General features: G+C 45.8%; 2 protein-coding genes across 3 annotated transcripts; one reads left to right on the top strand and one right to left on the bottom strand.

Annotated features, from left to right (window-relative positions):
• Window positions 1–9842: 9842 nt before the first annotated feature.
• Window positions 9843–17026, bottom strand: RpS25 (ribosomal protein S25). Its single transcript, XM_037422632.2, has 4 exons — window positions 16895–17026; window positions 16007–16096; window positions 12922–13105; window positions 9843–9943 (listed from the first exon to the last, which is right to left on the bottom strand). Exons 1-4 carry the CDS (start codon window positions 16895–16897, stop codon window positions 9870–9872), a joined length of 351 nt encoding a protein of 116 aa, XP_037278529.1. The 5' UTR covers window positions 16898–17026; the 3' UTR covers window positions 9843–9869.
• A 269-nt stretch (window positions 17027–17295) lies between these two features.
• LOC119171795 (ubiquitin-ribosomal protein eL40 fusion protein) lies at window positions 17296–25099 on the top strand. 2 transcript variants are annotated; one of them, XM_037422633.2, is made up of 3 exons: window positions 17296–17427; window positions 19305–19605; window positions 24940–25099. In XM_037422633.2, the coding sequence occupies exons 2-3, from the start codon at window positions 19313–19315 to the stop codon at window positions 25031–25033; spliced, it is 387 nt and encodes a 128-aa protein (XP_037278530.2). In that variant the 5' UTR covers window positions 17296–17427; window positions 19305–19312; the 3' UTR covers window positions 25034–25099. The 2 variants fall into 2 exon arrangements, with proteins under 2 accessions (XP_037278530.2, XP_037278531.2); XM_037422634.2 differs by having other exon boundaries at window positions 17370–17469.
• The last annotated feature ends 1905 nt before the right edge of the window (window positions 25100–27004 follow it).

A 27004-nucleotide genomic window follows, 5' to 3' on the forward strand; every position in this document is an offset into this window, starting at 1 on the left:
TTGCTTTGTACCCCAGTGAAAGAAGTAGCTCTCCCCTACTACGTGCGGAAAGATTGCAGATCGCTCTCGAAGAGAGGAGGTTAGTACCCGCGAGTTTCATGTAGCGCACTTCCCCGCGCGACACCGGCGCGACAATCAAATGGAAGCTACGCGATGTCGTTAAAGTCCCCTCTTTTATTTTGAATATATGAAAGTTAGCTTCTCGTGTACGAGTGCGCTGCAAACGTGGTCGCCCTCGGCATAATATATTATTCGTTTGATCTCGTCGAACCTGGATAATTACGTGCCCTGAATGAGAATTCGTGAATCGAAATGAATTGTGCATTATACTCAGCACCATTCAGCGTGACGGTCCCATCGCATCCATTTTGACAGAATTAAGTTATTTTCAAGTTGACGACACTGAATAAATGATATAGTAATATTATTCTTTTTTTTACGTAATATTCGTCCGGAACTTTGCTACTATAGAGAACAAGCATGTAATAAGAGAAAACGATAAACGATGGTGGCGCGCACTTTTAACTGGAAGTGCTGGCTGTCTCGCGGAGTGAAAGTTCAAAACCTACATTCATGTTGAGGAGGTTTTGCTTTATGAATATATGAAGTGCTCCTACAGGAGGCGAGGACAGCTTACTCTCTCCATCACGCCGGGGTGTGATTTTTTTTTTTTAGCATACATTTCTCATTGAAACCACACGAACATTGACACGTGTAGTTCATGAGTATGGCACGCCACAGTAAACTTTACAGATAGAAATAAAATTGTAATAATGAAATTTGTCTATTTCGGCAGACGAGCAGAAGAAGCTCAGGGCATCTATTTCTCGTGGAGGCTGAAATTTGCGAAGGTCGGTATGCTGGAACACTTGTATACAGAGCTTCGAGAACACGTCAAAGAAGTCCAATCGATTAGCATAAATCAAGATCCCACCGTTACAGTGCCTCTCTGACTCACCATATATATATTCGCCTTAAATCTTAATAAGTGCAGCAATGGCGATTCTCCCTCTTCGTGAAGTGGTTGAATAGTGTCCCTCGTTGTGCATCAGTAATTTGTCCAAACAACGACTCCCACGTAGCCCCTGTACGCACCACTCCTTACCCTTAATTCCTTTTTTCTTTGTTTGTTTGTTTTTCATTCCAAATCGACTGAAGTTTCACGCGAACCGCTGCATCTGGCCTGTCATGTTCGGGCAGCTTCACCGGCTCTCAGATTTTAAAATTCACCGCATGCTTAAGTCAAATAAACTCCGCGTATAGAAATGGAAAGCATGTCTCTGTACAAGCATCTGCCAAAGTTTTCCCATTGTGCGCACAAGGGAAAGAAACAGCGGCCGTGCCGAACAGACACTTTCCTTTTTCCTTGCCGCCTATCTGCCTCTGGCACGTACACCCGCACAATATGGGCTGCCTATAACATCCGGGTCAGCCGTGCCCTTCTTCCACTTACAGATTAAGCGGTAAGCGTGTCGGCCATGTCGAGTGTATACCTGTTTAGAAACAAGAATGATAAGCGAAGAATGGTGTCGGGAGGAAAGCGCCTCTTCAGAAGCGTACTGCAGGATGTCAAAAAAAAAAAAAAAAAAAGCTGGGGAGGCGAAAGACAAATGCCGAGGCATAGCGCTGGTAGTATATACGTGGAAAGTGGATCAAAATGTGCCAGTGACGACGTCACACCGTACTTCGCTGAGTTATATGCACGAATGTCTCTGCTTCCTAAAGAACTTTCTTTTTCTCTCTCTATATATACATAGTGATTATAAATCAGTGATGTACTTAAACACTTAATAACAATATTAATTGTCGGGTTTCACGAAACTACGATGTGATTACGCGAGATGCCGTAATGGAGGGCTCCAAAAATGTTAACCACCTGGAGTCCTGGGGTTCTTTAACGCGTATACCTAAATCATGGGTGTAGTCAAAAATGGGCCTATAGCCATGGGTTCAACCATATTTTATGTGCGTTCGTGCGTGCGTTTGTGTACGCAAGTAAAACTGAATATTTCCGCAGGGGTGGGGTTCAACCCCCCAAACCCTCTACGTCACATCTCAATTTTACTCGCAAATGGCGCGCTTAGTTGCACTGTTCCCGCTAGTGCTGCAACGTGCACGTGGTCGCAAGTGAAGTGTGGTCACACGAAATATTGGGCAATTAAGTATATACCGTTAGAATTGACTATCACAATTTCCAGTTTGGCTGTCGGTGCAGCAGGCAATGTTTGCAGTGAACTGACCAGAATTTTATTATCCGACCTATCCCGCTTCTCCTCTTCCTATCACACATGTTGGGCCACATTTAAGCAATGTCGCAACCACTTGTTTTTTTTTTTTCTGCAGGGGAGGGAAGGGGAGGTGTTCAACTACACTTCTTGTATTCTCGTGCGTCCGCTTGAATGTGCTGTATGAAAAATTAATTGAAAGTTAGGAGGAGGGTTAAACTCTTTGCCCTCGCCAGTTTGCGGCATTGCACATGGGTCGGTGACGTGGACGTCCCCAGGCTGGTGCCCGCCTATAAAGGCGCGCCTTTATCCACTGGCAAAATGTCGCGTCTTATATTCTAAACGTGACTGAATTTGTCGAACTGTCAGACATGTTCACATCGAACTGCACACGTGAAGACACCATGGCGTAGCCAGGGTATGCGTGTTCTAACCGGGGGGGGGGGGGGGGTTGAGGGTTAGTTAGAGCCGGGAGCCGTCCAGGTCACCACCCGTTATAAGGCTGGCGCTCATAGCATCCACCCATCTGACTACGCCCTCGCTTTCATTCTTGCATTCTCGAAATTATTCCTCATTATTTGTGAATACATGTACACAGTACTATATGTAACAGAAACACCCTATAATAGTGCTCGTGTGTAACATGGCATCCTATGATGTTTGCTTTCTTTGACATTTTTTTCGTTGCTTTTTTTGCGAGTAAAACATGCAACATTTCACTCGTCAGTGTTTCCCTTGCGCATTAAAACTTGTGCTTTTCGCATGCCCAGTGTTGTAAACGTTGTATAATCATTTTGTAATACTTTGGTAGCCGTTTAGCAACGTGTGCATTGTTTCATGATTGACCGTACGCAGTTTTCTTTTGTTTTTAGTTGTTTTTCTCTCTTTGTGGTTTGCTTATTTTATGTAAACCTGAAACTGATGTAATTTTGATGCATTTTCTTTTTATTTTCTAATTTCTTGAAGTTTTGAAAATCGACGTCAAATTGTTTTTTCATGTTTTGTGCTCTGCGGATTTTAGTAATGCCAAGTGAAAAGGGGTAGGAGCCTCGTCAAGCTGCTAACATGGCAGCTTTTTGCTCTTATCCTTGCGTTTTCTTTTTCGCAACTCCGCGAAGGAAATGCTCAATAAAATTGAAACTGAAACATGCCACCAGTTTTGTTCGAGCTGGAAGTCGCGCCCTGTGAGCCACTTCCATGCGGTTGTTTCGAACCGACTGGGGGCGCTCGGTTTACAGTGACCTCGTCAGAGTGTGAGGGGGGCCTTGGCGTGGGCGCACATCCGTGATATGCAGCGTCATGCTCCGCCGAAGAGGCCCCCGTGGGCGCGTGCCGCACCTGCCGCGGAGCGAAAATGCATGATACTACGCATCCAGCACCCCTGAGTAGAGGGGGGGGGGGGGGGGGCCTCGCTTCAGTCGCAGCGTGACGTATGCGCTTCTCCTCCATTTCCTACGAACGCAATGGGAGGTTTCACGCGGCAGACGTTGTGAACGCGGCGTATACCGTTGTTGACTCGGCTTTGAAGGTTCCGACGGCACCACGGGAAGGAAGTCCGGCGAAAAGTCGGTCCCTGCTCGTTGTCCGCGGACACACAGAGCGAGGACAAAAACGCGGAAGGAGACGCATGCACGCGCCAGGAACACGGCTACTCGTACAATTAGTAAAACGAGGAAAATACAAAAAAAAAACGAACGTGTCCTAAAATAAAGCGGCACAGAACTCGAATACGGCCGCTTTCAGTATATACATGCACCACGACCGCTGGTTGGAAGTTTTCATCCAGCGGCCCCTATGTGCACTATGAAGCCACGCACACGGCTCCACTTCTGAAAGAAAATTGACCCTTCTATAACAGTGATTCTAACGTAGGGCACAGGGGCGGCACCAAAAGGGCGGTTGGGGGGGGGGGGGCAGCAGGTGGTTGTACGATTCCCCCCCCCCTGAAAGGTAACTCGATTATTTGTGGATGCCCCCTCCCCTAGGTGAACGCCGTCCCTATAATGGAACATGGAAATTTACCTGAATTTTGGCAAGTCTAGACGCAACGAATTGTCTGAGCAAAGCTTAGGTGGCAGGTGCGTAGGCAGAAATTTTTTTTCTGGGTGGGTGCACCCCTTTGTCTTAACTGCTCGAAGGGGGTGGGGGCAGGTAGATGCGGTCGAGTGTCGTTTTGGGCCTGTATGTCATGGTAAAAAAAAATGAGGGGAGAGGGGCCCGGTATGCCACCCCCACTGTTGGGTAGCATATTTCGGCATGGGCGTGCGCCCGAAATGGGGGCCGCCCCCATCTAGTCTCCTAAGAGGCCGAAAAGTCTGCCCCATGCATCGACCTAATATGGGAGGGGGGGCGCCAACTCTGCTTCACACAATGACTTATTAATATAAATGGGTGGGGGGGGGGGGCTGCTATGAACGTTCGCCCCAACTCAAGGGCAACCCTGCGCACGCCCGTATGTATCTCGCTATCAAGCCAGGTGGGACAGCTGTCACCCGCAGCGATCGAAGGGCAGGGAGTTTCGCATGTTGTACCGATTATGTTTACACTTCGAAAATCAACCGCTGTTGGAACTGACCAGGCAGGCTGATGTCGTGCTGATGCGACATCGCACGACTCGGAACAATCGTAAACGTTTCGGACGATTTCGATCACATTCAAATGTTCGCTGACCTCTCGTTCGCGGAGAGGTCGGAGGCGACTAGCAAGCGCGCCAAAGCATCGGTGCGCGCATGCACTGCGTCCCTTCTAGTAGCATAAGTATATATTCTGTACAGGAATATGCTCACCTCTATATAGTACGTCCTTTATATGCGCAGGACGCGCGTGTTTTTAATATCAGTAAAAACTGTTGGAGGGTTAATTTAGCGTCCCAGAACCACGATGTGATGATAAACGCAGGACCTTGGAAATTTTGACCCTCTGGTGTTCTTTAAAACGCGAAACTATATCCCAGTACTCGGCCCTCTATAGCCTATCGCCTTCATCGAAATGCGGCCGGGTGTTTTCATATTGAATAATAAATAATAAGAATGTGCGGCGGATGTCTTGGTCGTGCACATGGGGAAGGCGCGTGAGAAAGGCGCTCTGTGCACGAGAGGCGACGGCCGAGGAGCGTCGGATGTTCTCACGGGCGTGGGAAATGCACGAGACAATGCATCCGGCACCAGGTTCAACATTTGCAGTGCGTGTTCGGGCGGCAAAGAAGATCCACTCGCCGGAGCTGTCCGATCAGCTCCATATTCTTTGTATTTGTTTCGCGTCTTATGAACTTTGCAGTGGGGGAAACTTTCGAACCCGAACTATCGCGAAGAAAGATATAAAGTATGCCTAAGAATACAACGGATACTCATTGATGTGAAATTTGAACCGTCGCCACAGCCATGCAGGGACGTAGTCAGAGGCGAAAGGGTGGCGGTTAGATCCTCTTTTATACGTGTTTTTGAGCGCGTTTGTATGTAAATACTTTAGAGGTGGGAGGATTTCCCATACCACCTGGCTGCACCTCTGGCGGCCTCGCAGACGAAGCCATGGCCATTCCACCAGTTCCGTCACTCGGGTATCAGCCTACGACGATGTTGCGACGTATAGGCGCAGCAGTTGTGATGCGAATGTTAGCGCTTTGCTTCAAACCACGAGAATCGTTTCAGCTCCACTGGTCGGCGACCTTCAGGTGACGTTGGGCCATAAGCCGGGGCTGTTTTATGGACATAGTTACGAAAAGAAGTCGCCTCGGTTACGAGTGAAAAGTGAAAAGAAGAAACGAGCTGTCTCGCACTCAACTCTGCATACACGACTGCGTAAACGGCGGCTTTAGACAACACTATGAAAGCTACAGAAACGAAGCGCATGTCTGGTATCACGCCGAAAAATAGAACTTATATGTCCTGATAATTTTCTCACTTGCTAAATGAAATAATTCTGCTTTATTTATGAAACTTCGACAGTTGCAGTATGTCGCAGGTAAAATAGTAAATTGTCCGCTCTGCAAGAATGGCTTCCTTTCAATCACGCCACTTTCCTACGTAAGTGTGACGTAGTGGTTCATGTGCGGTTGCAAACAGGCTGTTTAGTTCAAGAACATCATCATCAGCCTGATTACGCCCACTGCAGGGCAAATGCCACTCCCATGATCTGTCAATCAACCCGGTCTTGCGCTTTTTGCTGCCACGTTATACCTGCGAACTTTTAAAGACGATAGGCTTTCTTGGGGACATTCGACGCAAAAATTTTGGTCTGTATGTACATTTGTCCGCCCTTAACGGTTCCCTAAACAACACCAGACGATACTCCAAACAGCCGACCCCATCCGCAGCACTCACCAGTATTGCTCAAGATTCAGCGTTCATACTTGTGCGATTGTCAATTAAAAAGCAATTATTGCGCATATCTGAGGCACCATAACAACACGTCAATATTCTGTATGTGTGTCTTTTACTAGAAAAGGTATACATAAGTAATTCTAAGGACTGTAGCGTTTATCACGCTGCGCTGACCATGAAACGCTTGCACCAAAAGGCAAGTGGTTTCAACGCTTTGCTAAGACGACACGGTGGTGGCACCTACCCGTCGCCTTGCGTTCTACACCTTATCACCTCCGAGACGGGCGCGCACGCCACGCGCTTTGTTTTCCAAGATAACTGCCAGATAGCGCTCATGTCTCGAGTGGCTTAAGGTCCCTAGTTGTTCCATCTAGGGACCTTAACGTGTGACGTGTCTTGATGCGCTCGTTCGCCTCCGCTGCACGCTCGAGGCACTCTTAACGCAGCGCCTCCAGAATACCATTCACCGATTTTCTTGCGCATATCAAATAAACGTTTTGTTCACTCTCTCCAGACGCAAGACTATCGTCTTTCGACGACATTAGCAGTGTAACATGCAGGTACGGGGCCAATTTTTTTTTTCTCTGGGAATTCAGTCAGTTATTGTTAATAACCGGCGGTTATCCTTACTACGGGCCCTGCCCATTTTTACTTGGTTTCAACTGACATTCTAAACCCCTGTTTGTTCCCTGACCCACTCTGCTCTCTTCTCGTCTAAGGTTACACCCATCATTTTCCTCTCCATCACTCGCTGCATCGACCTCAATTTAAGCTGAACACTCTTTGTAAGCCTCCAGGCTCCTCCTTCTCCGTAGGCAAGTTTTTTAAGAAGAATACATATGGATACCCATATTACGACACTAAAATGTATTCTGAACAACCTAAGTGTTTTCACCATTCACACTTTACATTCTAGCGAGCGAATCCGCCGCAAGCTGCTGTACTCGTGGAGCAACACGCATGCGCAAAAGCCCCGGCTCCGTCGCCTTCGCTACACTGCCAAGACCAACAAGAGGTTTTTAGCAAGCTACGGAAATACGTTACAGAAAAGCGGCAACACTGAACATGAGTGTGCATACGCGACCATTGTAAGCGCATACGTAAAAGAACCGAGGCGTATTTCCGTAACATGTTTCGGTAGCTTGCAAAAAACCTTTAATATTATACTGTTATGGCTTACCGGGATTGAAGTGCGCATGCACAGTAACGAACATGACCTGTACCGCACACCGAACGCACGCTATGTTTACAGATTAAACGTAAAATGTACGTAAACATGGCGGCGCTTTCGGATGCCCGCTTTGAAGTGATTTTGGCATAGTTGAAAGATTCAATTCGTTCACAGCAAAGACCGTTTTCAATGGCTTCGCTTTGCCTTCAGTTAGCTTTAATGAACAAGTATTACAAATAATATAGCGCGATTTTTTAGATAGCTTCCAATTTCGAACGTCTCAAGGCCTAACTAGAAGATAGATGTAAACAAATCGGCAACGGTTTTGCCTTTTGTGCGGTGTTCATACTTATTTACTTACGGTGGATGTTCTTCAAAGAGACACAGGCGTGAAACATTAAACCAGTTTTTAGTTCTTTCAGAGCTAATTTTGCCATAGTAGGTTAATTTCTGTTAGCAATTCTTCAGCCCACTGAGTGCAAAGGCACACGACTTTTAACTTGCTAATAAAGTTTCTGCAAACTAAAGGTTAATTACAATAGGACAAGTTCAAGTTCGTCTTTTTGAGTGTTTTAGCCACACTGGCTCAATGCAACTTTATAAAACTTTGCATGTTTAGGACTTGCGGTCCCTAAGAGCGCATCGTAAACAATTTATACGGATAAAAGATTACGCAAGTGTTAGCAGACTCAAATAACATCACGGCTAACTGTAGCAGGATTTACATAGAAGCGTCGCCAACTGAAGTGAATGTTTGCACATTTTTTTGTTGAATGAATGTGTTTTCAGAATTGTTAAGCTTTAATCTACAAACGAGAAAAATTTTCTCTTCAGCATCCATTAAAATGCTGCCACAAATGTACTAAAAAAAAAATACCACACCCTCACAATTCAAGAGAATGCAATGGGTCCAGAAGTAAAAAAAAATTTGCATATTTGACTTTCATGCAAAGACACGTTGCGGGGCCAGCTGGTTGGCATTCATCACACATACCGCTATAGTGCACCACAGCAAGGCACACACAGCTAGCACTCTACTAACCCCGTGCATCTATTGTGTCCTTGTAGCGGTGTGCTAGATGTATGATGACTTTCATGAACAAAGTGCTATTTGGAAAATGCCCGGAGAGCCACATAACAAACCCCACCATAAAACTCCTGTCTATTAGCAGTGATATGCCCGGGGAGGAATTGAGGCTGCCACCCAGGATCCGGCGAAAAACGACTCTTGCGACGCGTCTCACAAACAAGTAGAAGATGCGTTTAATTTACATATTTGCAAGAGAACGTACACATTGCACTACACATTGCAACGAGAACGTACAGACGCGCCTTTCCATCACAAGGGCCCAGAGCGCACTCGAGTCGAGCGGGCCAGCGAAGTCCAGAGAGAGAGCCCCAACCGCACACGCGACGCGCTTTTTATACCCCTCGTCCGTGCCCGTGCATCTTCTCAGACGCAGGCTGTGCGTCCCAGCGACGCTGATGTGCGTTTCCTGCGGCGCACACAGATGCCTCCCGCGTTCCTGCAGGACGCGGACAGCGTTTGACCGTTACGCCGATGAGCGTCCCTCGCTGTGCCGGTCATAACAGCAGAACCAATGTGCGACGTACCTGCCACTTTTCACCCAGACATGCTCCTTCTACCCCCTCCCCCATTTTCAGGGATAGAATTTATTGCTAGCTATTATCAAATAGAAGTGTGCACCACACTTTGGCAGCTTTCACAAAGATAAACACAGGGTAGTAACTGCAGCTAATCTTAGGAAAATCGCTGCTGCCGACCATCATATAGGAAAATACATGGGTCAAAAATCGTGTTGCAGTCAAAAATCATAAGCAGTGTAATGAGCAGAGTAACAAGCAGTAGCTTGTTACTCTGCTCATTACACTGCTTATCTACTCATGATGTGTCCCGTGTCATGCTACTTTCACTGCTGTACGCATAAATCATACTACGCTATTTACTTGTGCCCTTATTCCCATGCATAAGTAGCAAACCGGTTATCCTGCACTGGTTAACCTCCCCAATTTTCTTTCATCACCACTTCACTCTCTAATTTCATGTTTGTGACAGGAGCTGATATTGCTGGACTTAGATTCACAGCAATAAAGGAAAAGCCTCTATTGCACTTAATGTTATTTATTCACAGCTTATGCATCTTCTGCCTTGGTTGTCCTCGTGTAGATGATTTGGCTGTGGTGCTTGACAACCTGTTTGATGAGTCCTGCAAAAATAAAAAAATCACTTAAGCAGGTTCAAAAGCAAAAGTACCAGAATGTGACAAACTACACATAACCATTTTACGCATTTGAGTGAAATTTAGTGTTCTGGAGTGATACATTTGGCCACAACTCCTGCCACTCGTAGTAGAGCTGCTACATTTTGCAGTTACAAGAGTTTTAGTTGGCTGAGCACTAAGCAGAAACACTGTGTGTCATAAATAAATACTGTATGTACTCTCGTAATGAACGCCCTTTTTTCCCTAGAAAAATCTGAGCAAAGTTGGGGGTGCATTTATTATGCGTGAAAAATTTTATGCAAACATTTTCCGGATGAGCTAGGAAATGCGGCAATGCAAAAAAAAAGGGGGGGGGGGAGTTCGGTCCCTTAGCCTCTAGCAATTGAGATACGCATACACTGTTTGGAAACGTTCTTAGTTGCACATAACTCATCTTCGGTGGTTGAAGGCGCTATCCTCTCCAACCTGTCTCAGCGTCACCCACACACGCCATAAAAGCGTTTTGCGGCTATCTTTTTCCGCCATCATTTGACCGCAACAGATCTGCTGTGATCTGGAGGGCACACAGAAGCTTGCACTACGATGCACTTTGGCAACTTCGCGGCAACCTCGGACGACGTCCGCCCCGCCCCTGTTGACATTGTATCCAGTAATCAAATTGCCACAAGCTACCGCCGAAACATCAAAACAAACCGCCGATAAGATTAACGACAGAGTACGGCTGCCACCTCGCGCGGATAAAAAGCCCTAAGAGCAAATTGCAACCAAAGGAAGAATTAGGGGTGCTCCCATGGTGTGGAAATAGTCACAATCTTTTCTGGGCGACAAGAAATATTTGTTCTGGTTTTCAAGAAACTGCGGCGCAATGGCCATAAATAGCCCTTCGCGACAGCCATGGCGAAGGCAAATCCTGTCGTCATCGCTCAAAAATTGCGTGCATGTAGTTGGGCCTTAAAAAGTTCTGTATTTGCAGGAAGCGACTGTTGGTTGGCACAGACAGTTTCGTGACCTTCACTCGCGGTGTGCTCCACACTCGCACTGTTCCACACTGTTCGTGAACCCTGCTGCGGCGCATAGATAATTAAAAGAAAGACTGGGAATGTGCCGTGCACAGATGGAAAGAAAAACAATACCGTGCACGGCAGCGGGCAAAGGGAGGGAGCGAGACATGGTGGCCAAAGAGGGTCGGCATAATAATACAAAAACGAAAGAGGTCCAATGGCCACGGAGTCATCAGGTGCCGTTTAGTGGGACTGCTGTGGATGAATGCAGGGGTGTGTTTATTACGCAGGGAGAGAAAAAAGTTGGGGGTGCGTTTATACTACCAGTGCGTTCATTAGGCGAGTAAATACGGTATGCTTAAACCACAAACATTTATATGGTGTGCAAACATATTAACTCAGACAATGCTGAAAAACAGTGATTTTGCCATCAAAACAAAAACCCCTCCACACACAATAGCAATGAGCCATGAAAGGCGCAACATGTTCATTTTGCAGAATTACCATCATATGCAGTTGCTTCAACTGTTGGCAGTTTCTCCGTGAAGCAGTGCAAAACTACAAAATTAAATACTTGAGTGTCACCACATAAGTGTCCCTTGCAGTGATGGAAGCAACATTTTTTGATTTTTGGAGCAGGAAAAATAGAGCTTTGTAGCAGTCTGGATTGTGTTTGGAATAAAATATTCCAAATGACTGTGGAGATTGTTGCATCACTCAAGCCTCTCAAAAACATTAGAATTTTTTTACTATGTTTTACCTTGCGAAATTCAGTGCCTACGAAGTCCTGGAATGGCGCAAGCGGAAATGTAAAGCATGAGGCCCGGGCAATCACCGTGCCGGCTGCTCCGGCGTACCTACTCCCGTGAATGCCTGCGCGCTTGTTTATGATGGTGTGCTTGAAAATGGTCTATTCGGGCAATTTTTGCCACATTCGCTCCCTTCGAGGCAGTGTGTGAACGGACCTTCCTCCACAGACAAGCCGCGTTACGCTGTTTGCATGCAGCGGTCAATCGCACATTCATATAATCCGCGGTGGCTGGAGAAACCGTTCATATAACACTGAATTACGGCGTAGCTTACATAATGAAGTCTATCCACAACAACCTTAAAGGGGCCCTGAAAGACTTTTTCAAGTAACCATAGAATGGGTTCGCTAAAAGAGCTTATTGCTTCACGAATTCAACGGCCCAAACATTTTAATAATCCGCCCATTACGAGTGGAGTTGCAAAGAATTGTCGCACTCTGCAATCGCGTTCTCTTCTTTCGTCCTGGCAAAAACGCTGGAGGCTGAGCAGGGAAGGATAGCAGGGGGGTAAAGATATGTCACATGCGCCTCGTGATACAAGGCATTTTTTCTTCGAATATGAGACTTTTTTCGTGTGATCACATGCGCTCACGCATGAACAAGTCGCGGCGATCTATGTAATGATTGAGCTGGTCATGTCAAATCATCCGATGGCTGATGATGGCATTCTATGCGAGATTTTTGAGCGTCTCCTATCCTTTCTCGAGAGAAGAAAAAGCATCTTGTAGCTGACTTTGATAATTTGTGAATTCCAGGCAGCGTGCTGTGCTATAATATTTGGCTCGCGTTTTCTCGGGATCCTCTACTACCGATCGGCGAAGTTTTCTGACCATGCCCAACAAGTGTTGCAGGGCCCGTTTAAAATTCATATCGCGAAATTAGCATAAATCGTTATCGTATCATCGATATTCTATCATACTTTGGCGATCTCCCTTTTCTGCTGAACGCTACAAACGTTGCCCTTGCACTACTTTCGCGTTAAAATCAAGTAAAGACAATACTTCTGGAATCCCCAATCAACAGCTGGAATTGAGGTTTTACAGTTGGTGCAAGCACCTATGTAATTGGTGTAAGTCATATAAAAGAAACCTCTGCGACGTCAAGAAATAGAGACAAAGTGAATCAAGCACGGTCACTTTGCAGATGAACTCACCCTTCTGAAGCAGCTCCTCGAGGGCCTTGCGGGCAAGTGAGCCTCGCACCTTGAGTCGCTCAGAGACAACTGAGGGTGTGATCAGCTTATAGCTGGGCACTTCCTTGAGAAGCTTGTCGTACGTGGCCTTGTCAAACAGCACCAGGTTGTTCAACTTGTCACGCACTTTTCCCTTGGACCACTTCTGCACATTAAAAAAATACCATGTCAAAGCCGCAATAAATGTATGGTTGTGCAGTGCAAGCAGAGAATAAACTTGACACTGAGCCTGCCTGCCAAGTTCAAGGATACTGAATCCGGGAGATTTCCGCAAATGGGAGGGAGAGGGGGGCTGAATTTTTTATTTCTTTTTCGGCACAAACAAACAAAAATCGCGAGAAACAAGAGGGGGGTCCTCAATTGCAAGCGCCAACATCAGCGTTGCGGTCTTATAGTGGCTTGGAGTGGCCGAACACACGAGGGTAGCGTTTCTTACTAAGGTGAGAGTCTCAAAGGATCAACACAACTAGAGACTATTTTCGTCAAAACAACTCCCGCATGTCTTCCAGGGCACACGTGAATGGAGCTTCGCTTGATGACCAACTGAAAACTGAATGTCAAGTATGCAGATTTGACAGGAACAACACATGTTATAAGATTTTTATAGACAAGAACATCAAAACGTTTCTAGCCGTTTTAAAGCCTTTATCGCCTTTAATCCGCTGATCGTGCCGCAGCGGTTTCCCATGTGTTATAGTTGCGAAAAATGATAGTTCCGCTTAAATTCCACGGGCGCTGGCTGCACATGTGCCTTCAAAAAACAAGTTTATTTTTTTTTGCTATCTATGATTGCACCTGCCACGGTTTTGTCTGCAGCCTTTGACGAAAGCAACATCACTTTGACTGGTCAAGCAATGAACGCACGTGCACTTTTCAACTTCTGTCAGTTACGTCATAGTTTTCGTCCACAGCAGTTCTGACCACAATTCTGACAGTGCAGGTGCTGGCAGTGTGCGTCCTTCAGAAACTTCAAGCACACCAATTCCCGCCTTCGTTCGATGGTTTCAGTACTGAAGCTAATTAGACCAGCAGCAATGAGGATACATGTTCGGATAATCTGAATTTTGGCTGGACATTGCGGAATTTGACTAAAATTTCACGAATTCGTATCAGTCGGTTTCGCATCTAGAGATTTTACTGTAGTTTAGATTCAAATGCCCCCTAAATTTATTGACAATAAAACTCAGTGGTTTCGAGAAATCGAGAAAGCCTGGATCGGATTGGGCAGCATTTTTGTCAATGTGGCCACATCACACAAAAATTTCGATTTCCGCAAGAATTTCCAGACAACCTTACAAAGTGGTCGAAATCTAGGACACTTGACAGGCAAGGATATGCTGGAAAAGCTGCTCCCTTGAGGTGCAACTATTTACTTTAACACGGTTGCCTGCTTGAGAGTGCCACCGGTAGCTGGTTGTTTTAGTGGTAACGATGGACGATCAAATCACTAAATTGTGCAGCATTGCTTCTGCTGCTCGACAGCTACAGCTCAGACTAAGCAAAGTTCCCGCACCACCAATTCATCAGATAGAGAGCGACAAGGAAACTACTGCGTACAAGCAGGAATTGGACAGCTGAATGGAGAAACTGTACGCAAGGTACTCTGGGCAACTAGGCACTTGAAAGGCGGACCTTCCGCTTATGCCTGGCTCCAGCAACATGTGTAGTCTTCCAATCGCAGATCTGGAGCCGTTGCTCTATGCCAGAGTCGGATGCTCCCTTGCGGAGTCAACATTAGTGCTCAAGAGCTCTGCTGCGATTCAGCCTTGTGCGACTTGGTGCAAGCTGAGCTAATTCATTACTGAAGCTGAAAATAACAATTTCCTTATGACTCCTCCAATTAAATGTTTCGCTATCATTAGAATGATGTAATCTACCTTTCATAAGGTGCAGGGTTGTTTCGCGAGCTTATTCCTGGCTGTACCATTTGGTAAGGCAAGACAAAGCTTCACTGCACACATTTTGATGTTTTTAGTTTACATGAAGGTTTTGTGTGGTTCCTTGAAAGTTGTTAGGGGTCCCAGTCAGCAGGCATCAAGATTGGTTATAATGAAATTTTAAAAGCAGTGTCACCCCCATAGCCAAGGGGCAGAGTAAGTAATCCTTCATGGCAACGGCTTCTACTGTCAGTTGAGAAAGAACGACTGTGAAATGCCTACTCATATGTCCTCTGTGTGCCACGACATCAGCTATGCTCCTGGTCAACAAACAGCCCATACCTCCAAAATTTGTCATAATTATGTGACGTTCCTTCCATGCATATTTTTCAAAGCAGGGGTGACTGCTACAAAACATTCCATCTTAACTGACTGCTACCGTATGCATAACAATCTGGCAGTCATGCACCAGTGTGGGGGTGCACTCAAAACATAAGCATACAATAGCATTTTAAATGGTAACTTTATGACTGGCTCCATTAAATGGCCAACCCCAATTTGAAACAAAGGGCGTGCCTTGTACACCCATTGCCGTGCTCAAGACCAAGGTTGCCGATTGTCGAGTTTTGACATCTAAGTTATTAATCAGTTGTGCCAATTTTTTTTAGTGCAGCAATGTGACATTCATAAGAACGCATGGTAAATGTGCCTCAAAATATAGTGCTACACCCGAGAGGTGAGGAATGCAGCAAGATCTCATTGAGGTGACCACTTATTGTTGCGCGATGTCTGGGCCTGTTGGGGCTGCAGAGGGCTCACCACAGGAATTCGTTCGCGCTACTGGCCCACAAGCATGAGATGAACTGGCAGCCACGGCAATTCTGCAGCTATGCTCACATACCCAAGTAAAGAGTGGACATCCATTGCATTAGCAACCATGCATTATTGACGCAAGGCTAAGCTGCAATTTACATATGAAAGCGGACAATTTTCAATAGCTTACCAGTTTATCAGTGTGCAAGGATTTATGTTTAGAGTAACTGAATTCTTAAACCTGATGTCACTGCAAGACCTAACAAACTGCTCCCAATGGAAATAGTGTAAAAGTATGTCCCCATCACGGCTGCAAACAAAGCAGCAGCCGTTGATTTCTTTTCCATTTCACTTGCCTTCTTCTTGGCCTTGCCTCCGGAGGATCCCTCCTTCTTCTTGGCGGTTCCCTTGGTGTCGGTTTTCTTTTTACTATCCTGTTTGGGCGGCTGAAATGTGCAAGCAGGTCGCCATTAGCTTAGGCAGACGACAAACGAAAAGCCACCCCACAAGCATACATCTGAAACAACATGCACAAACTTCAAAAATTGCTTGTGCGGATGCGACGATTGGGGTCCGTCATAAACACCTGGAAATTGTAGCAAGTGTAGAAAACTTTCCCAGCTGAAAATACTGAATGTTACAATTATCTGCTACACACGCCCACGATGGACTCAAAACGTAAAACAAGGTCGTAGCGACTAGACCCGAAGATGCTGATTATTAAGGACATTGCTTCCTATCGTCACGATATGCACAGCGCTGTGTGGGTTCACTAAGTTTATTCTGCATATCTCTGGATGTGTGAACACGCGATCGCACTGACAGGCACTTAATTATTACGGTGATTTGCTCAACTGGATGACCAAAAGCGTCTCGCACTTGTACTCAGTGTTCCGGAGCACACCGACAGCATGTTTTAAGCATAGAGAGAGCTATATTGTGTACGCCAAACACGCAGGACTGTTAAACAAAGGCATGGCACCCGTAAGCAGATATCAATGGCTGCATTTACTACACGGCTAGCCCAGTCTGATTTCTCGGCACCGCCGCTTCAGACAAGCGTCGAAATCTAGGCCTTGCATGCAACACGTGCGCCACATAAGCCGACACCGAATATTTCACCGCAAAAGCATAACCGTTCTTCACTAATATAACTCTTATCCTCTCTAAAGAAGCTCTACATAGTCTAAGTAATATAACTTACTGAAATAAACGAGAATAATGCATGAAAACAGCGAACCTACCATCTTCGGTGTCTAACCGGATCGAATGCCGTGAAAGAAGAGACCTTTGGTCACTGTAAAGAACCCCGTGCCAGCGTTGAAAACTCATTGTGGCCAGAGTAAATTTGTTAGCAACCAGTCTAGGAGGCTATGTAGCAACTAATGTTTCTTAAACCAGCAAAACCTTTGTCACTCTTTAGTTACTCATAGCTCAAATAACACAAAACTAACTGTTACTTTTTGTGCCATAATTTCTATTGTGCTTGTATTATGACGTGTGCACATTAGCGCAGACGATGTTTTTTGACTGGTACTCAAAAATAACTACCACACAAAAATAACAAAATTACAAATAAAGCAAATTTTAAACCACACGTTTTGTTGTTATTATTACAAGAAGGTCTTAAAGCAACAACCTGTTTATTTTTCTTAATTTTAGGAGTATTTAGGCGAGGTTGGCGAGACTACGTATCCATCAAGCAACTCTGTAAAAAACGTCTTTTCGTCAGTTGTAAAGTCCCCGTGTCTTTCTCTCCTGTGAAGCCGAGGGCTAGGTGCGTGTGTCTATTCTCTGCCCATTTCGCGAAATATTCGTTGTGAGTTGAAATACTTTGAACCGTCTCTCTCTCCCAGTGTCAAAAGCGTACAGGATGTGTATTTTCGATTGGCGTGCTTACGTTGCATGGCTTTGATGAAGTGGCGTTTCAAGTGACACGTTTTGGAACTGTGAAGTCGACCGGCGTGGCCGGATTACTGCCGTGTTTCTTTTGCTTATGTTAGTTTGCCAGTAATACTTAAATAACAAGTTACTGTTCGAAGCAGTTCTTGCAGAATAAGCGCGCTGACGAGCAGCTGCGCTTTAGTGACTCGTGTCGTACTTTCCACGTTCCTGCGGCCATGTAACGATTGTAGGGATATCACTGTCGCAATTGAGCAGCCTGTACAGTAGGAGTAACTTGAGAAAGTCTTTGTGGAAGCAATTTTACTGAACGCACTGAAACCGATGTGGTACTTGTAGCGATTCTTGAGTTGCAAATTCAACTTGCACCAAGTATTCATTCGCAGCAATCTGTTGCGAGCGGGAAACGTTTATTTTTTTTAATAGCATAAGTAAAAAAGATAATGTGCATTGTAACCTCAGCTGTTGTGTACCGTGATTTGCCGTGAACCGTGAAGGGCTGATTTTAGAAAACGCAAACTGCCAGAAGGTTGTCGGCTTTCTGTATCAAAAGAAAAAAATGTCTTACCAAACAGAAAGTGTCAATACCTAGCCTGTATTTAACGCTTCACACCTATATTTTATCGCCATATTCATTAAATGTCTTGCGCCGCAGTTTGTTAGCACCTCTGTTAGGTCTTGCAGCGGCATCAGGTTCGAGAATTCAGATACTTCAAACATTCGCGCGCTGATAAACTGGTAAGCTATTGAAAATTGTCCGCTTTCATATGTGAATTACAGCTTGGCCTTGCGTCAATGATGCACGGTTGCTAATGCAATGGGCGTCAACTTTTTTTTTGGGTATGTGAACATAGCTGCAGAATTGCCGTGGCTGCCAGTTTATCTCGTGCTTGTGGGCCAGTAGCGCGAACGAATTCCTGTGGTGAGCCCTCTGCAGCCCCAACAGGCCCAGACATCGCGCAACAAGAAGTGGTCACCTCAATGAGATCTTGCTGCATTCCTCACCTCTCGAGTGTAGCACTATATTTTGAGGCACATTTACCATGTGTTCTTATGATTGTCACACTGCTGCACTAAAAAAAAAATTGGCTCAACTGATTAATAGCTAAGATGTCAAATCTCGACATTCGGCAACGTTGGACCCGAGCACGGCAATGGTTGTACAGGGCACGCCCTTTGTTTTAAATTGGGGTTGGCCATTTAATGGAGCCAGTCATAAAGTTAGCATTTTAAAGGCTATTGTATGCTTATGTTTTGAGCTCACCCCCACACTGGTGCAAGACTGCCAGATTGTGATGCATACGGTAGCAGTCAGTTAAGATAAAATGTTTTGTAGCTGTCACCCCCTGCTTTGAAAAATATGCATGGAAGGAATGTCACATAACTATGACAAACTTTGGTTCTTCGTTCTTTCTCAACATGACAGTAGAAGCCGTTGCCATAAAGGATTGCTTACTCTGTCCCTTGGCTAACAGGGTGACACTGCTTTTAAAATTTCATTATAACCAATCTTGATAATGCCTGATTGAGTGGTACTCTAACAACTTTCAAGGAACCACACAAAACCTTCGTGTAAACGAAAAACATCAAAATGTGCGCAGTGAAGCTTTGTCTTGCCTTACCAAATGGTACAGACAGGAAAATGCTCGCGAAACAACCCTGCACCTTATGAAAGGTGGCGTACCTTAGCTTGTACAGCCATCTACAGTCTTCACTGGCAAACTCTGTCTAAAACCCTGCCTTGTATTTCAGCATCCCACATGGCTCAGACATTTGACGTATTTGTGCGGGGCCTTGATGGCCAAACGCTGGTCGTTGACCTGCCACTTGGTGCGCGGGTTGCCGAGCTCAAGGAGGACTTGAGCGCCCGCCTGGGCCTGCCGTGCGACCAGCAGCGCCTGCAGCTCTCCTCAGGCCGACCGCTGGAGGATGACGACGCTCTGGAAGCTGGCTGCAGCCTGGACCTGAGCCTGCGCCTGCTCGGTGGTGTGATCGAGCCCAGTTTGCGCATCCTGGCCCAGAAGTACAACTGCGACAAGATGATCTGCCGCAAGTGAGTGATAAGACTGCCTCGATCCGGACCTTTTGTGCGATCACTCGAAGGGTCTCTTGCTCACCAGGTGACACTACGAATTTTAGTTAGACACTGGTTATGCCAATCCACTGCCACTGGTGAGCATTATGCCAAAAGAACTCTTAATCGGTGTGTTAGAAGCTCAAAGAACCACTGTTTTGAACTGGCACGAAACCAGTACACGAGAAGGCGAGCTTGAAACCCTTGCTACTCTCCCCGTGTAGCTTTCGCAAGCCAAATTCTTTCCCTGCCCTCTTAGGCACACGAGCGGGGTCCCGAACGCGTGATGTGATTAAACCAGCCTGAGCCACTGTTGGTGTTGTGTGTGCGTTTTCTGCACTTCATTTCTGCGAGCTATGCCAAACATGTCCTCATCGATCACTTGGATTTCAACCTATTACTGAGCATGGAAGCTGTAACATTTGTACGGACTCGAGTCTATCGGTACCATCAGGCAGGGTGGCATGACCGTTTCGTTAGACACATGCCAAGTGCAAAGTAACATCAGGCAGGGCCGCATTACCGTTTAGTTAGACACACGCCAAGTGCAAAAATACAAACACATGCAAACTAGGGGCAGATTAATCTTGTCTAGTGATTTGCTTTATTATTGCTCTCAAGTTCATCTATTCATGCTAGAAATTGCACGAAGTACCCATGTCTGGTCAAATAATTATCAGTGTTTCGTGCTATTGTGAGTGACCTCCGAGCACGGGTGTTATCCTAGAGGAGCGACATCAAAGCATTACCAACACCGTAGGACCACTCTTCCTCATACATAATCCTCTCATTTTCTGGGCACGAGCCTGTGAAAAGGACCAGCGGCAGAGTTTGGCAGACATTATCTTGAATGCTCATTGTATGCATTGCGCTCATCAGCTCAAGGTTGTCAGAACTTACTATTGGAATTTATTGCTTTATGAATTAAGTTAGTATGTCACGTTAATGGTGCAGCTTGTGATGTTCAAATCGTGCCGTGGCTGTGTGTTTTGGGTATTTAATGCAGTTGATTTGGGTATTATATGACATTATATGTAACTGGAAGATAGAGCGATTTCTAGCCAACGCTGAAGTTTCAATAACCCTCTGCTGCATACTACGCTTTGTTTGCCTCGCATGTTCGAAGGCGCCTCAGCTCCAGATCGGCAGCCACCCCGCGGCGGTGGTCTAGTGGCTAAGGTACTCGGCTGCTGACCTGCAGGTCGCGGGTTCAAATCCCGGCTGCGGCGGCTGCATTTCCGATGGAGGCGGAATTGTTGTAGGCCCGTGTGCTCAGATTTGGGTGCACGTTAAAGAACCCCAGGTGGTCGAAATTTCCGGAGCCCTCCACTACGGTGTCTGTCATAATCATATAGTGGTTTTGGGACGTTAAACCCCACATATCAATCAATCAATCCAGATCGGCAGCACTTGCTGACCATGTTCTAAATTGGTTACAGGGCCCATTTAAAAGCCCCTCAGTATGTTTGTGCATTGCCCATATATCTCGCTGCATAAGAAATATTGGAAATTTGTTTCGCTTTTCTTAAGAGAGTCCCACATAAAGCCAATGTCTTCCTCACATGGGCAAATGTCTCATTGTAAGATGCCGTAGCTGCATTTTCACTATTTTAGCTTGTGACCTTTGCAATATCAGGCATTGCAATGCAACCACCGTTGGGTAATAGAATAGATGTTGATTGAATTCAATGGGTATTATAAAGGCGCGAAGTGAACCACTCAAAATGCTCTTTGCTCGAGGGAGCCAGGACTTCTAATGTATTGGCTCTGGTGTTGCCTAGAGGGAAGAAGTTCTGTAAGGTTATTTTGAGGCTCATAGCGAGAGCATCAGCATCGGAACTAAAGCTGGCCTCGGAGCTACATCTTGGCACAATTTATCACGTCTATGCGATTGCACTCCCAAAATGATGCCAACCAAAATTTGATTGTGCACTTACCATCATAAGGAACTCTTTTATGATCTACCGAGACTGTCGATGTGGATAATGTGATGTGTCTGGCAGCTTGTAAATTGCGGAGAATAGCGGTAGTCACAAGAAATAAAATGCCCTCATTTAACCCATTTAGGAATGGTCTGTCATGTATTAAACTGACGAAATTTCTTTTATCTCAATGCTATCGAAAAGTGCACCTCATATATTTACCTGGAAATTTTCTTTTGGCAATCACTCAAAGCAGCTATTGTCCTGGGCTTCTTTTTTGTGAAAGAAACAATAACTCATTTTCATGTTTATACATTTTCGATTTGTAAATCAAAATGCTCTCCACTGATCCTGTTTATTAGTAGCAGTCACAGTCTTGACTTGTGATATACCGTATAAACGCGTGTAAGGGCCGCACTTTTTTTCAGAAAGTGAGGGCTAATTTTCAGGTTGCGGCTCATACACGGAACTTTTTTTTTTTTTTTGGTGAACTAAAAACAACGTACCAGTTAGTGAACGAAGAGCGTTTATTGCAGTATGCCGCGTGTGCGCTTAATCATCGTCACTCGACGAGTCCTCTAACTCGGAGTCCGAGATAGTGTGTTGCGGAGCACCATCATTCCACAAACAGTCATCTTTGGTGCCATCCAGGCTGTTGGATATCCCAGTGACCTTAAAAGTTCGGGACACAATGTCCGTCGACACCGAGCTCCACGCCGACAATACCCAACCGAGAACAGTAGCAAGCGGTGCCCTCTTCAGCCGTCCGGTTGGCGTCTGCTCATGGTTGCCAGTTGCCATCCATTTCCGTGTAGAGTCTTCGGAATTCAACTTTGAATGGTCGATTCCCGCTCACATCCAATGGTTGCAACATTCCTGTGAGGCCGCCTGGAATCACGGCCATGTCTGTGCCGACACGGCGCAGCTGTAGTGAGCGCAAAACCATCGTTCCGCACCACAGTCACATAGCGGAGCAACTCCTCTTCCAAATCGGGATACTTGCACTGTTTTCCTCGGAAAGCACGCTTTTTGATATTGGCGTTCTGCAAGGCTTTCTTATGGGCGCATTAACGTCGAACATACTTCTCGTCAACGTCGAATTTTCTGCCGGCGGCCCGTTTCCCGTGCTCGAGGGCAAACTCGATCACCTTCAACTTATAGCCAGCTGTATAGCTATTCAGCTGCTTGCCCATCGTGCGAAAACGTAAACGTCCCGCAGAAAACTAGCTGGAGTCCCAGAGTCATTCAACAATGCGCAAAACTCGAGCACATGGCAGGCTGAACAGCACAATGACCCAACAACGCACAAATACCAAAGTTGGTGATGCTAATGCCGATATGGATAGTGCGTTTGTATAGAAGTGTCAGAAGTTAAAGATAAAATCCTGCTTTAACCTTTAGTTGGCGGGTGTATGAACACTACTGAAAAACTAAAAATTTTTAGCCAACTTCATGAACATATTAGCATGAAGAAAACCAACAATTTATTCTAATGATGTACTATATGGTGATGATGAGCATTGCGTTCTCTAACGCCATCTACTGACAACGCCTAGTAGCTCACACACGCGCGCGCATTTTGGATACGCATGGGTCAAGGAAAGTGCGGATGCGGCCCTTACACACAACTTTTTTTTTTTATATGTGCTTTTTAAAAACGGGATGCGGCCCTTACACGGGTGCGGCCCTTACACGCGTGTATACGGTACCTACAGTGCAACCTTCACGATGTTTCAAACGCTAAGGCCCGCAATCTACCACGAATTGGTTTGGTCACAGCCTAAATCTCATTAAATAGCAAATTCAAAACCCCATTTATACTATGCAAATATCTGCCAACACTGCATCATACGGCCATTGAGATGCCGTCTTAGAAAAAAAAACCTTTTCACTTAAATCTAACACCTTCTTAATATTCACGGAGGCTAGAGAAAAGGTTACATGGCCCTCGGTTGACAATAGGTCATTCTACACACTGATAAACGCACTATAGAACGTGAAAGACACCACGCCAATTTTATAGAAAAATCGAGTTCTGGGGACGGCCGCTACCTATAAAGAAAATCAGTACTTCGGACATGTCCACGCCAAGGTTCCTATTTTTCCCGATTGAAGGAGAGTTCCTGATTTTCTTTCTTGCTTTGTCAGTTGCATTCTTTGTTTTGTAGGTTTTGTATCATAGCAGCAAAAGAGCCCAAACTGAAAAACATAATACCCCTGTCACACGTGGAAAATAATACCCCTGTCACACGTGGAAACTCATGTGTACTTTTAGTGAGTGTACTTACCCTCACAAAGTGTCATTTTGGCACTTTGCTGTTACACAAGCAAGCTAAGTGTACTTTGGAAATGATGACAGTGGCAATTGGCAGATTTGTAGCGCAACATATATGTATTGTTGTTTTTGCACTTGTCTCTCATTGTTTGATCATGTCTTCATAATGAAGGCACACGTCATCGCAAATGACTAGAGAGTGACTCATCTACGTATGTGCAAATCTGCCTGGAAGTAAACAACTCGATGGACGCCGCCATGGCACAGCATGTGCTGCCTCATGCCTATAGCAGACGTGGCTACAAACTGCCTGACGGTGGGAGTAGTGATTTTTTTTTTTTTGTAATGTGATTTGCGTTGATATTGGTATTATAGTATGAGTGCCTCTTTTAGGCAACAGCATATTTCTGCGCAGGCCACTGGTACCGAGGCTACACATTTTCTCGCAGGAAAACGAGGTTGGGGAATACACTTGCTGGCAAGTGTACTTTGCAGGGAGAGACACTAAGTTTTCTCATTGATGCTTTGCCAGCGACACTTACGGTGAAGTGTACGCGCTCAAGGTGCACTTAACTTGCCACGTGTGACAGAGGTATAACACAAAAAGTGCATGTTCTTTCTTCAAGTCTTGGTGACTAGATTTGCTTGCTACTGCATTTAAAAAAAAGGGAATAAAAGCATTGACAGCATGACAGCTTAGTTATGAAGGCAAGTAGCAATGTGAAAGCACCAGGAGGAGGAGGAATACACTTTATTGTAAGAAACCAGCAGGTTTAGATGGCTGGGCCTAAGCCTCCCATGAGGGGACGTCAAAGGCTTGCCTCGACGCTGCCTCACGGGCGTGCTGGGTCGCCCAGGTTTGGTCACAAAGAGCGGGGCTCCGCAGAGCCTCGTAGAGCTTCGACGAAAGGGTCATGCTGTGGGATTGCCCAGCACAGTACAGACACTAACGCCACGACCCTTTCGTCGAAGCACCAGATTCGGCAAACTTTATGGAAGTGTTACTGGTGTTAATCTTGCGTGCGGGGTTTTTACAGGAAGGACAAATGTTAGGTCATATGTGTATGTCAGACTATGTCCTGGAGTTTTGATGTCTATAATAACACCACTCTGCAGGTGCTACGCCCGGCTGCACCCGAAGGCCACAAACTGCCGCAAGCGCAAGTGTGGCCACTCCAACAACCTGCGTCCCAAGAAGAAGCTGAAGTAGACTGTATGCTTAAGCACAATGTGTTTGTGGTTACCGGAGCAGGAATAAAAGTCCATATGAATTCGAGTGTCCTTGCTTGCATCCTAGCCACATATGTTGCACAAGTTTTTAGACGCTGCAGATATTGGCTTTGTTAAGCATATGCTGCTTGCATGAAATCAAGCAGCTGTTAACATGATTGATAGTCATGTGGCCCACAGAGTTTCGTATAAGTACACTAGAAAGAACTTTGGTGCTAGCTATGGGAGCAGCAATACATGGGAATGATGGGTTGTAGTACATGGAATTGAATAGTTATACTTTATGCTCTGTTTGACTTCGGGTGGCTTGGAGTCGCTTTCTCACAAAACAACAAACCTTCAGCAGTTGCACTTTACCATCTTATAGGCTAATTAGGTCGGGTCGCGAAGATCGAAACGAATTATTTCATTAGAAACAATTTAAAAAATGCAACGACTGCATTCGAAGCCCGCAAGCACTAAGTCTTTGCAAATCCATGTACTACCCATTATTACCGTGGTCGCTGAACGATCGCAGCGCCCCTCTAGTTAACTTTAGGAAACTATAGTGTTGCCGCCCTCCTGTGGTAATGTAGTGGCTGAGATGCCATGCTCTTATGTTGAATTCCAATGGCGGAGTCGGTGCAGCCGACCGACTTCGCGAGCGAGCACTCGACTCTGGTGTAGAGCAAATCCTTCAAATCCGCCATCGGAACACAACCCGCCCTGCTGGAGCAAGGCGGAAGCTGCCACGTTACCCAGGATACCTTGCGCGTGGCCTTTTCCGCTGTCTGTTTCCCACGTGGTTTACCAGCATCGCCGCATCGTTCGTTTGCTTGTTCAGCGCTATTCACCTGTGTGGAATGGATATCACGCCAAGCATGCAACAGCTATTGTCCACGATGTCTGCGATGGTGACCACACTGTATGCGGAGCAACATGGTAAGTGTCTCCTCAATTTCAACACTGTGCTGTAATTGTGTGTTGAATGCAACACACGTGTTGAGTGGAGCGATTGTCTGCACGCGCTATGTTCATGTTGCAACGTTGCTCTACTGCTGATGCGATCGTGTCACTGAAACGCATCGCATGCGTCATACCGTTGTTCGTTTGCCTGTGTCCGTGGAGAACGAAAACCTTCGCCGCCTTGATTGCACAAACAAGCCAAAGCTAAATATACAGCCAAAAGTAAACGTGCGCGCGACGCCGCTGCTCTTGCACGGAATGGCGTCATTAGTAAGAAGCGACTTCCTGTCACTTTAGAATGCAGCCACACGAATAGAAACGAACCGAGTTGGTGACAACCGTGTTTGGTATAAGGGCAATTGGACCGATCGTCCGAAACAATTTTTTTCTGCCCCCTACTCCGCTCCCACGGCGAGTCTCCCGATTTCAGAAGTCCCTAGGTTGGCAGGTACGCATTTGCGGCGAGACACCTCCAAAGTAACGCTTTTACCGTACAAGCACAACGCAGCGCGAGCGTTTCAGTACTGCTCTACTATGTGGCAAGTTCCAGTGCACTCGCCTTTCAGTGGAAGCGGCGCAGAAGCAGTTGTCTGCCTTTATATGTTTCGAAGAAACTATAAGCCAGTGTTACGCAACCGAGAATTTGACTCCCAGGAAATTTTAGCTGCAGAGGTAGCAGCGTGAGTGCATGTTCTGCTATCTAATGGGTTGGCAATGTTACCAAGGTCAGGACATTGAGCACATCCAAATTAGGAATCGGTCTCAGTCCACAGAAATTACGTTGCTTTTCCTGGAGTGTCACTGCCTGTTTCAGGCCTGAAAGATCGTGCTTCATTTTGATTAACAGTCAGCTGATCAGAAACTCTGTGCATCATGATCAGAGTGTGTAATTCAATCAAGAATGTGCACAATGTGTTGAGCTACTGTTGAAGAACTTGCATGCCACCATGTATGCTTACGTGAAATTGTTATTCAAAATTTTGTGTCGTGATGAGATAGCATAGCA

This window comes from Rhipicephalus microplus, chromosome 4 (genome assembly GCF_043290135.1).
Source record: "Rhipicephalus microplus isolate Deutch F79 chromosome 4, USDA_Rmic, whole genome shotgun sequence".
Classification (NCBI taxonomy): domain Eukaryota; kingdom Metazoa; phylum Arthropoda; class Arachnida; order Ixodida; family Ixodidae; genus Rhipicephalus; species Rhipicephalus microplus.